This window comes from Haliaeetus leucocephalus, unplaced genomic scaffold, assembly GCF_000737465.1.
Source record: "Haliaeetus leucocephalus isolate CR32 unplaced genomic scaffold, Haliaeetus_leucocephalus-4.0 Scaffold199, whole genome shotgun sequence".
Taxonomy (NCBI): Eukaryota; Metazoa; Chordata; class Aves; order Accipitriformes; family Accipitridae; genus Haliaeetus; species Haliaeetus leucocephalus.
In genome coordinates this window covers 20,150-34,166 of record NW_010972635.1, presented here as the reverse complement: position 1 = coordinate 34,166, position 14,017 = coordinate 20,150, and the positions used below count along the sequence as shown (strand labels likewise).

Genomic DNA, 14,017 nt, shown 5'->3' with positions numbered 1-14,017 from the left:
AGGGGTGGGGGGACCGGTCCTGGGGTGTCCGGCGGGATCGTGCCCCGAGAGCCCGAGGGGGCTGATGCTGGCGTGCCCGGCGGGGGACCGGGATTAGGGGCGCGGGGCTGTGGGCAGGCGGGGTGTCGGGGGTGGGAGCAGGCGAGGAAGGAGCGGGGGGTGGGGGCTCTCTCTGTGCCTCCGCACGGATGGGCTCAGCATTATCCAGGGCTATAATCCCCCCTGCTCCGGTAATTAAAAACTCCGCATTACAAGGAAAACGGTGTGCAGGGAAATGTAATCAAGTCTGGAGGGGCTTAACCATCTGGTAAAGGTTAGGACCGGCACGGCGGGGGACGCGGCCGGGGGATTTGGCAGCCGCCGCGATCCGGGCTCCTCTTAATCTACCGCGGGGACGAACGCAGCATCTGCGGGGTAATACCGGTGCCCCGGGCAGCGATCGGTCTCGCTGGAGCTCCCACCGCCGTTAACGGGACCTCCCCGGGGCTAGCCACCTTCCCAGGTGCGCCCGGCTCCAGTAGACCGATTCTGGTGTGGCACCGGGGCCCGGACTGCGTCCTCTCCCCGGGGCCAGCAGGGAAAGGGTTAAGCGGCCGCCGGTGGCTGCGGCTCGGCCCCCCCAGCTCCGGGCAGGGCCCTCCCCCGCCGCCCCCGGGAGCCCGAAACTCTTTGGAAGTGCAAGGGATGAGCAAAGGTGAGGGGGGACCCGGCGGCGCGGGTGGGACCCCGCGTCCCCGGGAGGGCTGCGGGTACATGGGGACCGGGCCAGGCTCCGGGCCGTGGGGGCAGCTCTTCCTCCGCTCCCTCCTCTTCCTCCTGCTGGCCGGGGCCCCGGCACTGCGCCCGGCGAGTGGGCAGCTGCGCTACGCCGTGCCGGAGGAGCTGGAGCATGGAGCCTTCGTGGCCAATCTGGGCGAGGACCTGGGGCTGGACGTGTCCACCCTGTCAGCACGGCGGTTCCGCATCGTGTCGCGGGCCGGGGCCAGGCAGCACCTGGAGGTGAACCTGGAGAACGGGATCCTCTTCGTGAACGAGCGGATTGACCGGGAGGAGGTGTGTGAAGCCAGGGGAACCTGCCTGCTCCACCTGCAGCTCCTCGTCGAGAGCCCGCTGGAGCTCTACCGGGTTGAGGTGGAGGTACTGGACATCAATGACCATGCGCCCACCTTCCCCTGGCAAGAGTATGTGCTGGAGGTGGCTGAGTCCGCCGTGCTCGGTGCCCGCTTCCCACTGGAGAGCGCCCAGGATCCTGACGTGGGTACCAACTCAGTGCACACCTACCGGCTCAGCCCCAACGGTTTCTTTTCGCTCGAGGTGCAGACGCGCAGTGACACCAGCAAGTTTGCAGAGCTGGTGCTGGAGCGTGCCCTTGACCGCGAGCAGCAACGTGTGCACCGAGTGCTGCTCACCGCTCTTGACGGTGGTGTCCCTGAGCGCTCAGGCACAGCTCACATCCTCGTCGCTGTGCTGGATGCAAATGACAACGTGCCTGCCTTTGACCAGCCCTCGTACGGAGTGAGCCTTCCTGAGGATGCCCCTGCTGGCACCCTGGTCATCCAGCTCAATGCCACTGACCTGGATGAGGGCCCCAACGGGGAGATTGAGTACTCCTTCAGTGGGCATGCACCACTGCATGTCCGGGAGCTCTTCCACATAGAGCCCCGGAGTGGGCAGGTGCTGCTGAAGGGCTCCCTGGACTATGAGCGGGCAAGCCTCCACGAGCTCTATGTGCAAGCCAAGGACCGTGGACCCTCGGCTGTGGCAGTGCACTGCCGGGTGCTCGTGCACCTCCTCGATGTGAATGACAACGCGCCAGAGGTGACCCTCACCTCTGTGTCTACGCCTGTGCTGGAGGATGCCCCACCAGGCACCGTCATCGCTGTCATCAGTGTTCTGGACAGGGACTCTGGGGACAATGGGCGTGTGAGCTGCGAGGTTGGCCCCGATGTACCCTTCGAGCTCCGCTCCTCCTTCCGCAACTACTACACGCTGGTCACCACGCAAGCGCTGGACCGGGAGGTTGTGCCTGAGTACAACGTAAGCATCACAGCACGGGACATGGGCTCCCCCGCCCTGCTGACCCGCAGCACCCTCACTGTCCTGGTGTCCGATGTGAACGACAATGCCCCACACTTCCTCCAGCCCTCCTACAGCGTCTACGTGATGGAGAACAATGCGCCAGGTGCCTCCATCTGCTCCGTCAGTGCATTGGACCCTGACTGCCAACAAAACGCCTACCTGTCCTACTCCATTGCTGATGGGCACATCCATGGCATGCCTGTGGGCACCTATGTGTCTATCAACTCGGACAGTGGGCACATGTATGCCCTGCGCTCCCTCGATTATGAGCAAATCCGCAGCTTCCAGATCGAGGTACAAGCACAGGACGCGGGTTTCCCACCACTCAGCGCCAACGTCACTGTCCACATCTTTGTGCTGGACCAGAATGACAATGCTCCAGTCATCGTTTCCCCCATGCCCCGCAACGGCTCCATGGCCACCGAGCTGGTGCCGCGATCAGCCAGGCCTGGCTACCTCGTGGGCACAGTGTCAGCAGTGGATGCGGATGCAGGGCTGAACTCCCGTCTCTCCTACCAGCTCCTCCAGGCCACTGACTTCACCCTCTTCAGTGTGGCACCAGACACAGGCGAACTGCGCACCCTCCGCTCCTTTCTGGAGCAGGATGCAACCCAGCAGCGGCTGGTGGTGCAAGTGCGGGACGGTGGGCAGCCAGCCCTCTCTGCCACCGTGTCTCTCCTCCTTTCAGTGGTGGAGACCATGCCTCAGACTCTCTCTGACTTCAGTGAGTTCAGCCTCCCCCCAGAGGCCTCCTCATCCTCCCCACTCACCCTCTACCTCCTTGTTTCCCTGGGCTCCATCTCCTTCACCTTCCTCCTTGCCATCCTCATCCTCACAGCCATTCGGTGCCACAGAGAGCAGCGCTCCTGCCAGGGTGACGGCTGCTCACCACCCTGCTGCCACTGCTGCCCCGGGTCCAGACCCTCCTCTGATGGCCTGAAGACATCCAACCTGATGGTGCAGCCCCCCGCAGGGACCACAGCTGCCACCTGCCTCGATGTACCCGGGGGCGGCCCCCCAGGCTACTGCTACAAGGTCTGCCTTGGTCCTGAGTCTGCCCAGAGTGACTTCATGTTCCTCAAACCCTGCAGCCCCCCCAGGAATAATGAGAAGGATCCCGGGAAGCTGTCCCGGCCGGGACAGCATCTCCAGGTCTCCAAGCAGGTAACACTGTGCCCGGTAGTGCTTACCGTCGCTCCACGGGTCCCCCCTGCCCCCTCCCTCAGCCTCTGCTGTGAGAGAAACCAGGCACGGCTTTTCCCAGAGAATAACGGGTGCCTTTGATCAGTGCAGGAATTAGGAGCCATCAGGCAGCGGGAAACTCTCCACTGATCTAATTACCGGGGGAGTGTCAGGCTCAGCTGAGGCAGAGGAAATCCCTTCCTGCCACCTTTTTGCACCCATTAAAGGGGGTGCTCCGGTGGCCCAGAGGGGTGGGATGGTGGGGGTGGCATCTCCTTCATGTGGGTGAACAATTCACACTGGGACAGCCTGAGCATCGCTGCGGCTCTGCTTTCCCTGTGCTGGCGGGGTCCGCAGTGTCCTGCTGCTGCACCTGGGGCTGGTCCCAGCCCTGCCAGCATTGCTCATGCCCCCAGTTCTGGCACCCAGGCCTGGCTGCTGTGCCACACTGGGCTGCACCGTAGGGGAGGGAGCAGGGTATTTGGGGTGGGATTTTGATGTCAATATTTGTTAGGTATTGAAATAAGGAACGTCTAATTTTCCCAATGAAAGACTCTTTCTGAAACACGATTACAAGGATGGAGAGTGATGAGGCGTCTAATCCACTTACATTTGACTTCTTTTAATAAAACAGCCTTTCCAAGGAAAGTCCAAGACTCGCTGCCAAGAGGCTCTCCCTGCATATGTCCTTGCACCACTGGACTCACTTCTCTAATACGTTAATGGGATTTTCCCCTAGTTGTTTGCAACTCCCCTGCAACATTGAGTATGCAGCCAACTTCTGCACCTCTCACCCTCTGGTGTCTGAGACCTGGGCTAAGTTACCATCGCACTGGCAAAAAAGGCTTTTTAAAATTAACAGAAATAGGAAAAGCTCCTCTTTCTCCCCAGAAGGACAGACTTTGACAATTAAACTCTCAGAGACAGAAAGCAAGCCCCCGACAACTCTGATGTCTCAGGAAGGTAGGGAAGGTCCAGAAGGGAATGGGCTGGTTCAACTGCCTCAGTTTCCCTAAAATGGGAATGTGCTGCTTGCTTCTCCGCAAGGAAGGAGATGGAGTCCTGCATCCCTGGCTACTGAAGCCTGGTGCTGGCAGGGCTGGGCTGATTAACAGAGGGTCCCAGGGCTGATTAACAGAGGGTCCCAATAACCAGCCTTGCCTTTCCCTGTGTTTTCCAGATCAAGCAGCCCAACACAGACTGGGTGCCTCCAAGCACGCAACGACCTGCCCTGAAGAGGTACTAAATCTGGCACTGTGGGAACAGAAGGAGCGGGTGGAAGGGGGATGTGGGGACGGGGAGGTTATCTCCAACGCAGCTTTGAATCGATCTCTTCTCTTTAGCTCCCAGAGCCTGGAGGATGTGGGGGAAATGCGCAGGGCCCTCCAGAAGGAGCATGAGAGGCTGTGCACACTGGTGACCCCTGTCTCTGGTTAGTATTGGGTTGCTGGGCTGGGAAGACCAGACCCTCTTGTTGCTTGGTGGAGGTGCAGTGGGGGGGGGGACACATCCCTGTTCCTAGCAGTGGCAGAGTTTTTGGCATGGAAGGGGCATCCAGGCTCCAGAAGGAAGGTTGGTGACACATGGCCACGGGCTTCCACCCTGGGACATGGATGTCACTGTTCCACTGAACTATGGATATGACCTCCCCTGAGCCAGTCTCACACTCATCTTTCCTCCAGAGTTTCAGAAGGCTTCAGCAGGCACCAACAGCATCTGGACACCACAGTACAGCCCCTTGTACCCAGGCCACATCCCAGCCCTAGATTATCAGCACAATGTCTACATCCCCGGCACCCCCACTCTGCTTTCCAGCAAAGATGGGCCCCTCTTCCTGGGCCGGGAGAACAAGAACAGCTTCTCCACCTTTGGCAAGAGGAAGAAGATGACAACTTACTGTGACATGCATGACAGTGTGGTTATCAACAATGACCTGAAATAGTGACCAGTGCTGGGCCTGGATGGCTCTGCCCAAGGCCCTGGGAATCACTTGCATTATTTCAGCTGCTAGGTCCACCAGCAGCACACAGCTTGCTGTATGGATCACTCAACTTTGCGGGGCTGCTGGGGTAGTGGCTCACCAGAGTGTGGGGAAAGGATTTAAGGAGCAAGAGACTGAAAAGTGATAGGGATGGGCAGGGGAAGGGGGGAGGGGGCATTTCTCCCATCTTATCCTGCAGAGCTGTGTTGGCAGCAGGTGCTCTTGGGGGTCCATATGACCAGATTTAAGCAAATCTGCCTTGAGTTTACCCATTCCCATGTCCCCTTAGGGACCATCCATCTCTGTAAACATTGTCACTTCTTTGTCTTGTCTGGCTGTGTGAATGTACTGAGCTGCATGCCTGTATTTCTGTCCCAGTAGGCATGGAAAATGTATGCAGACCAAGTCTGGTTCAGTCAAACCTGACCCTGCATACTGGGGCAGTGACCATTGCTCTGCCCTTGAGATCCAGTGGGTTGTGTTGCATGTCTAGGGCAGCTGGTGGTGTCTGTCTTCTCCGGGAAGTGAGTGCAAAACCCAGCCATTATGGGTGCTTCCCTTCAAACCCTGACCCAACACTTGCAGGGTTGGAGACCCGAAGTCCGGGAGACAGCCTGGGTCCAGGACACAGCCGGTCTTTGCTTTGGGAGCAGCATGGGCTGGAGCACATACAGATTGGATGGCTGGAAGAGCTGTTAGCTTAAGCAGCTGAGGGATGCACAAGGTGAGGCCCTTCTGGCTAACTATGTAGCCCAAGGCAACATCATCTGAATGAAAGACAGTTTCCAGCCATTGGAGGGGCCCCAACACAGGTGACAGTCCTTTTCCCTCCTCCCCCTGCCCTCACACGGATTCTCTGTTTTCCCCAAGTCCTGAATGCCTAGGGGAACCCCTGCACTGGGGGCCCCACCTGCATAGGACAGACATCTCCCACTGTGCCCTGCTTCTCTTTGAGGACTTTTAGCTGGCTCTCAGGAGCCCTCAAGGGCAGGACTTCAGCCTTGGAACAGTCTCTTCCCTGCCCTGCTCACCCTACACCTGTCCACCCAGTCTGTCTGCCACCATTGCCAATCACTTCTGTCACGGGACAGTTCATTTCCAATCCATCTGTGCAGAACATGACAGCTCTTTCTAAAGCAAGTTTGTTTCACAATGTCTGATTTGTACCAATAAATTGTATTTTAATAGCTCACTCTGGCTCCTGGCTGTCCCTGAGCTGCACATGACAGCAGGAATTGCTGCTCAGCTCTTGGAGCAGAGCTCTACAACTCCAGGAGACACACGTGTCCCTCTGGCCTCCTTAGTTGCTGGAGCAGCCCAGGAGAGCTCATTTTATTCACTTCACCTGCATGCTGGGGGCTCAAGGTCCCCTTCCATCCTTCCCTGGACTCAGGAGCACTTTGGGGTCATGGCCAGGAGGAGCCGTGTGCTGGAGATGTAACACAGATCCTTGCTCCATGCTCCAGCTTGGGGAGAGACTCTGCAGGGATTTGCACCAAGGCATGGACATAAAGGGCTTTGAACTGCTGGGGAGAGGGGCTGGATCTGGCAGTAATGGCTTATTGTTGTTATCGTGCATTGCTTTCTATGGTTCATTTAAGCTTTCCCCTGGATGCTCGCCACCCACCAGCTTGCCTTGGGAGACGCAGAGATAACCTGGATGTGTGCCAGGTGTAGGGACCAACTGCCTGGGAATAGGCAAGCCTGTATCTGCTGGTGGGATGACTCTTGACTTGATGTGGGAAGCAGTTCGCTTCTGGATGAAGTCCTGAGATGGCCATGACATGGCTGTCCTTCTCTTACTCCCCCACTTGCTCAGCGACTGGCTTGGAGAGGCTGCAATGTGGCTTTTGGGATTAACTCAAGAAAGTCCTTGTCTACAAGTGGGTAACATGCTCTTTAGTGGAAGCGGGGGGGGGGGCAGGGAACACTCAAAGGGACCCCATGGGAGTCAGGGACCCAGGAGGACAGCGCTTTGGACATGAAAGGGACCTCGCTGCTTCTGGTGACTTCAGTCCCTGCTCACATCTGCCTGACTGTGAATAGATGAAATATTCCCTGTCCCAATCAGATGGTAGGATGGAGGATTTTATGCTACTGAATGCATTCTTCAATGGTCTCTACAGAGCATTAAGGTTAAAAAAAGAATTCCAAACAGCCACTGCCTGAGACCTCTGTACAGCATTAGCTTGTTTCACTGCTTCAAAAGAACAAAAGAATTATGTAAAGTGATACAATAAATTTAATAACAGCCTCAAGAAGTAAAAAAAGCATCAAATCACCTGACTCCCTGTGGGGCAGCAAGCATCTCCCTTTCCCGGATTAGCTCTTGCAACATGTTCCCTGCCATTTTCAGGTGGTGTTGGCCAGGCATTAGGAGAGGACTGCAGCCCAAGTTCAGCAGAGGCGCTCAGCCACATCCCCTCTGCAGCAGGGCCAAGCCATTTGCTGTGTTTTAGCTCACACAGCAAAAGGACTCAGTGCATGTGCTTCATGGTATCCAGAATCTACAGGAACGCATGGAGCTGGCGCTTTGTATCAGATTCCCAGGTGTGGCTTCCCAAAGGGAAATTGATCTCAAAATTGATCCACCAAACCATAGGCATTTGAAAGTGACACTTTGTATCCCTGTCTTTGGAATTTCGTGGGGGTGAGCAATCAAGTGGCCAGCTTTTGCCGTGTCCCCGCAGTGCGTCACTCTGCAGTGTATTTTCTTGGCATTTTTTAACCCCTACTACTAAGGCTCAACTGACGCCCAGTAAATTGCCTCCCTTTCCTCTCCACTACTCCTGGCTGTCCTCAGCCCAGGAGATGAGACAGATACACACACACGTCTGCGCCTCTTGCTGATCCCCAGGTTTGCATGTTCGGGTCAGGCCTCTTCCAAAAGGGATTTGAGGGTCAACGCAGTGCCCAGCCCTGGCCCCAACACCCCACATTCCCTGAGGATCTCATTTTGATTAGTTGAAGGAAACCCCGCACTGACAAGAGCTCAGTTTCAATCTTTCTTCTCGATCAACATAGTGAGAAAAAGGACAATAAAAAGCGACTTGCTTTAGGGGAGAGAGCACTTGCTTAAACCTAATTCAACAACACTACCATCCCTTCTTCAAAGGGCATGCCTGGTCAGAATCGTCCATCTAATAGATGAGATCTCCTTTGAAGATCTCCCGCAGGGACAGGGTGTCATTAAAAATGCAAGGTCTTTGCCCTACAACCAGTTATTTTTACAACTCTTCCTGTGCTTAGACTCCTGCACAGTTCATGAGCATTAGCTGGTTTCTGTAGTCTGGTAATGCACTGGGCATGAGAGCTGCTTTGGAGACATACTCAACAGAACGCTCTCTATATGCTCCTCTCATACATTCCAGCTCTCTCAGAGATCCAGAGGCAAATCTGGCTTTCAGGGACCTGCCAGCCAGCTTGAGATTTACTTCTACAACAACAAGAAAGCTGCCATGTGGTGCAGTTGGCTGCAAAATGCTGCAGGCCATGCTAGACAGGCACATAGCACTGCTGGGCACCAGCACAAGTCGGGGGGGGTTTGTGTGCTCTTGCTATTGCTGACTAGACTCTTTGGATGGAAACATTACTTACATCTCTGTAATGACTTGAAAGTGTATACCAGAGAGACAAAATGAATCCAAAGGTAGAAAGAAAAGAGGCCAGAGTGAAGGACCTAGAGGGGCTGGTGCTCAGCTCTACTCCAGTCCGCCATGCATGGAGTCAAGTAGCAGCCAATGAAGCCCACAGGAAACCTTAGCGGGGATGCAGCACTCTGCATGCGGTCAGGTTAGGCTGGGTAGAGCCATGAATACAGGTGGTGTCAGCTCCCCAGAGGGGTCAGTATCAGCAGGACAGAGCTAAAATCCATGGGGACCAGTGGGAGTCTGCGTATTGTCCTTGCAGGGTTCTGGATCCAGCCGAAAGTCTGTGGCACTCAGTGATTAATTAACAGTGAAGTCTGTGGCACTTGGTGGTTAATTACAGTCTCCGAAGATGCTAGGGCTTTGTTTTCCTGTGCTCTCTTCTCACTTGAAGATGATGCTGGAACAAAAGCACCTTAATTTAGCCAAGACTGGGTCAAAGTCCATGCTGATTTCTTTTCAAATTGCCTCAGTGTCTTAAATATGTCCCTAGACTCACCCTACAGAACAGCCTGCTGTTCTTGGCTGGATCCCCTCCTTCCTTCCCGATCTCAACAGGTGTTCTGTAGAAATAAATATCCTTTAGCTTTTGTCATAATAATTTAGCCTCTGCCACACTGAAAAATGGTCTGCATGATTGTCACATGCTCATTTTCTCTGTTCCTTTGCACCTTTTCTTTTTTTTACTGCTCTGAAAACATTAGTTGCCAAGCCCTCCACAGAGATCAGAGGAAGAAACACGCCTGGGCTAAGTGAAGCTTTTGCCTCCCCAGTTTGCCTATAATGTGTTTTCAGTCTAAGTGGTGGAAATGTCACTGACTCTGTTTGTAGCATTCACTCAAGTGGAATTAATGCTTCTTGTTAGTGATAATATGACTTAATCAGCTTAATTATTGTAAGACATAAGTAGACACCTTTGTGTATTGAATAACTTATGACATACTGGACAAAAAAAGCATGAGTGAAGGCTTTGAAAATAAATTAAATATGACCTCTAGTGCAGCCTGCACTTTGACTAATGATTCATCTCCCATGAAATTCAATGATTTACAAATCTTACATTTGAATAAATGATACATTTTTGCATGTTTTAAACAATAGCAGTGATTTTTATTTCAGCATTCAGAATTCAAAGTGTTTCTCCAATGCCAGGAAGCAGGGCAAACAAGTTCATGTTAAACGGATTGAAAAATAAAACATTTGTGCAGTCAACCATCAGAAATACATCCAGAGGATCTGCAGGCATTTGTGATGAGATACTTATTTTAATTCATTGCTAGGAATATCTGCAACAACAGGTGAAAAAAATGCATCAGAAGAAATGTAGAGAGAGTGAAGATTCCCAGAAGGGTCACTAAGGTCTTCACATCAAATCCATTCATTTCAATAATGTCTACAACAGAAAATACCATTAAATAGCTCCAGAAATGTCTTATCATACATTTTGCCTGCACAGAAAATGAATCATACTTATACAAAAGAAGGAGAAGCGGGAAAAGCAACCATCAATCAAGAATATTATTATGAGCATTAGGAACATTTCTGATAGGCCAGGATGCAGAGACTCTGTGATAGCAGGCTGCATGTGAAATAGAAAAATTGGGGTTAAATTGCTATGTGAACCCAGGGAAAAGATGAGCTGTCTGAATTTGTTCTGTTCTATTGCAATGAGTCACTGAATTTCTGTATCCAAATCTTCCCATAAAAAGCACTGGAGTTCATTGTGGTGCAAACAATAATGCAGATCTCTACACAGGGATTTTTTGAGCCCAAGTCTATCTGAAATTCAGAGGTTAGCTTAGATTCTAGCATCACAGGGAAGCCTAGCTGGATTGATGAGTCTCCTCATGTCCATGTCCATATTTCTTGGTGTTTTAACTAACAGAAAGTTTTTTTTCATACTGCCAAGGGTGAGGGCTGAGGGCTCTAGGCTTAATTTTTCTGTCAAAGAGCTGCTGCTCTTTTGCACCCAGTTTATGACTGCTCTTGCTCTGCAGTCGTTCAGTCTGGATTGACTAAATCTCCAAAGCTCCCTTGAGTACAGACGGAACATATCCACCCAGGTATCAAAATATAAGGAGTTTGAACTGGGGCTGAATCTCACCTGCAGAATCCCTCTTGTCCCCAGTCTCCTCCTTGATCTTCCTTTAATATCATTTACCAGAATTGGAGATAAAGCCATACATGCCCAGAACCTGTCTGTCAGTGGCATTTTATCAGAGACCAGAGGAACAGATTTGCTATTTGCTTTGAGTCTCCCCTAGAAGACCAAACGTCAGGAATGTAATCCTGAAATCAGATCCTAGAACTGAAGCTTAATTTTTCTGTTGCCAGGAAATGCAGTGTTATATTCAGTTTGTCTACCTGAACCATCTTTTCTTCCTCTTAGTTTCCCCCTGCAAAATAGTCTGGTAGTTGCCCCAGTATGTAAGGATATCTACCGGGGGGGGCGGGGTGGGGGTTGAATCCTTTTCCCATGTTCCCCAAGAGTCCTCTTGGCTGGTTGTGCCACATGACATGAGCCATCTGACTCCTGCAGTACCTATCAGATGGTGCTCACTGTGATGGTCATGTTCCTTTGATATGTGAACAGACTTCAGTTTGCTCCTGCTGTTGCTGCAGGGTCCACCCTCATGCCCTCTTTTCTGCCTCTTTTTGGCTCAAGTTTTATATCTGCTATAGTGTCCTAGTGAGGTTGGATCAAATCTGACCCTGCTTTGAGCAGAAGGCTGACCCAATCACTTCCAGGCATCCCTTTCAGTCTCAGTCATCATATGAATCTGTGAAGATCCCATGCTGCAACCTGCCAAATCCTTAGTGAAATTGTGACCCCTCCATGTTACCCACACGATGCACACCACCACCAGCACCCAGATGGGACAAAACTGTCCTATCTGCTGTGCCTGTGTCTACTCAGCCACCTTGTGTGCAGCGTTGTGGTGTCCAAAAACCGGGGTGGATCTACATGTGCTATCAACGCTGACCAGCAAGACACTTCCAATCTTGCAAGGGAGGAGTTAGATAATTTCTGCTCCTTCTATCTTGGAGACCAGCAGGGGCAAGTTACAGACTTTGTTGTAACGTTATATCTTCTTAAAAAAGATAAAAAAATAAATTAAAAACATGGATCTGAGCTGCAGGGACAAATCACAGCGCAGAGCTTGGGAACACAATGGGGACCCTTGTGTTTTCCCCCAAGCCTTTCGCTAGTAAAGCACAGTCTGTCTGCTGAAGGAATGAGGAGGGAAGACAACTCTGGGACCCACTTGTGAAAAGCTTGATCCTGTGTTGGCATGGAGAATTTTCTTTACAGAGGACCACTATATGCAAATGGGAAATTGAGATGGAGTAGGAAATGAGCCCAGCAAAAAATCATGGAAGATTTTTGCTACCTGCAGGTGGAATTCAAGTGAAAAAGAGGGGTGGGGGAGGGGAAGAAGAAAGAAAAATTAAACACCCCTCTGCATAGATTACATTGCTGGAGAAGCTCTGAATTTTGCAAGGCATAACAGTTGTCTGCTCAGAGGTTCCTTCCCTTGGGACTTTGCCTGGGATAGTTTCACCCATTTATCCCTGACTCCTGGCATCTGCATAACATGCTCATGGAGAGAGTTATTAGTTTAATTTTCTTGTGAATTACAACAGAGGCAGAGAGAATTAGAAAAGACTTTTTTTTATTATTATTATCATTACTTTTTGTTTTCCAGTTGAGAGACTGTAAATGAGGCTATTCATCCTGCTAACATCAGTAGGGACCCAAACCCAAGCCTTTCTGGGGTAATTGGTTTCTGATGAGCAATCACTTGTAAAACCAATAGCAAAGGCAAGAAGTGAAATATAAATTCTCCCTTTACACACCGAGCTTTTCATTAGGATTCTGTCTGGGTTCTTTCTGGGATTCAGTAGAAAAGCCAAGAAGTGGTAAACAAGGCAGTGGACTAAGCCTGACAAGGAGTTTATATTATCAAAAAATTGGGAGAACAGCATTTCCCAATGTCCTTGGGAACAAATAAAGCAGCTGCAGAATCCCTCAAGCTACAGTTTTCTAGTGAGCCCTTTGGCCAAACTAAGGCCTTGGGCAGGAACCAGAGACAGCAGATTTTCTCATAAGCAGGTATTTTCATGTGGGGTGGGCCTGAGTGTGCTTCTGCCCAAAAGAGACCGAAAGGTTGAGGAAAGCAAAAAATATTAGAGACCAGGGACAGGTGTCCATGCTGCAAGTCTAACCAGGGTAGCTGATGGAAATTTGCAGTCCCTGGTATCCTGCAGTTTGCAGAATATAGTGGACCTTGTTATCTGGATTTGTTACAAGGACTGAGACAGTGAGTCAGGCTTCAGTTAGCCTTTTTTTTTAATCTCCTCAGTTCCAAGCGAGGAAGCTGCTAATCTGCACTAGCTTTTGTTTCCGTGATGAACGTCATGGTGCTTAAGGCTTGATTTATTTATTTATTTTGGTGGCAAATTAAGTATCAATCTAGATGCAGCTTTCAGTGTTTTCTAAGTTGGGGTTGCTGTGCTGTCATTCATTGGCTTAACCGGATTGCTTGCTGCGTTATGGGTTTTTTTTTCAGTAAAATCTTTTGGCACGCATACAGCTGGTTGTTGCCTTACAGATGAGTAGAGAACAGCAGGCTTGACAAAGGCAGAGAACATTTTTAAGCTCATGTGCACAGAAAGACCTCCAAAACAAGAATGATACAGACATATCTCTAACAAAACAAACCAAGCAAAATTCTTCAAACAAATCCACTTTTTCAGCTTCCAAACACTGAAAGCTGAAACCAACACGTGGAGTAAAATCACTGATTGGACTCAGTCCTGGGCAATCTGCTTTGAGCAGAGGGGAGTGGATGAGATATTGTCCAGAGACCTCTTCCAAACACAACTATTCTGTGATTCTGTGATCACAGCTTTTTCCTTTTCTTAACCCAAAAGAGACGGACATGTCACTGTGGCCACAGCAAGAAAGGAGACAACTGGGACATTTCTGTATTTGCATCACATTTGCTTACAACACATAGCCCGGTGCAATATTCTGCATAGCTATCAAGCAAACCAGTTTATGTTTCTCTCATTTGGAGCCAAGCTTTCCAGAAGCCTCACAAAGCCTGGATGTACCCTGAACTAA

At 51.3% G+C, this 14,017-nt stretch overlaps 1 protein-coding gene across 1 annotated transcript; it reads left to right on the top strand.

The window, feature by feature from the left end:
- The first annotated feature begins 753 nt into the window (after positions 1-753).
- On the top strand, positions 754-5,203 carry LOC104830822 (protocadherin-10-like). The gene is made up of 4 exons (XM_010565983.1): positions 754-3,243; positions 4,442-4,500; positions 4,605-4,693; positions 4,944-5,203. The coding sequence occupies exons 1-4, from the start codon at positions 754-756 to the stop codon at positions 5,201-5,203; spliced, it is 2,898 nt and encodes a 965-aa protein (XP_010564285.1).
- Positions 5,204-14,017: the final 8,814 nt, after the last annotated feature.

Bases quoted from the DNA above. Each gene is read 5' to 3' on its own strand.
- LOC104830822 (XM_010565983.1), top strand. From the start codon at position 754: ATGGGGACCGGGCCAGGCTCCGGGCCGTGGGGGCAGCTCTTCCTCCGC. The intron at 3,244-4,441 runs GTAACACTGTGC...TGTGTTTTCCAG, and splicing joins ATCTCCAGGTCTCCAAGCAG to ATCAAGCAGCCCAACACAGA. The intron at 4,694-4,943 runs GTTAGTATTGGG...TCTTTCCTCCAG, and splicing joins ACTGGTGACCCCTGTCTCTG to AGTTTCAGAAGGCTTCAGCA.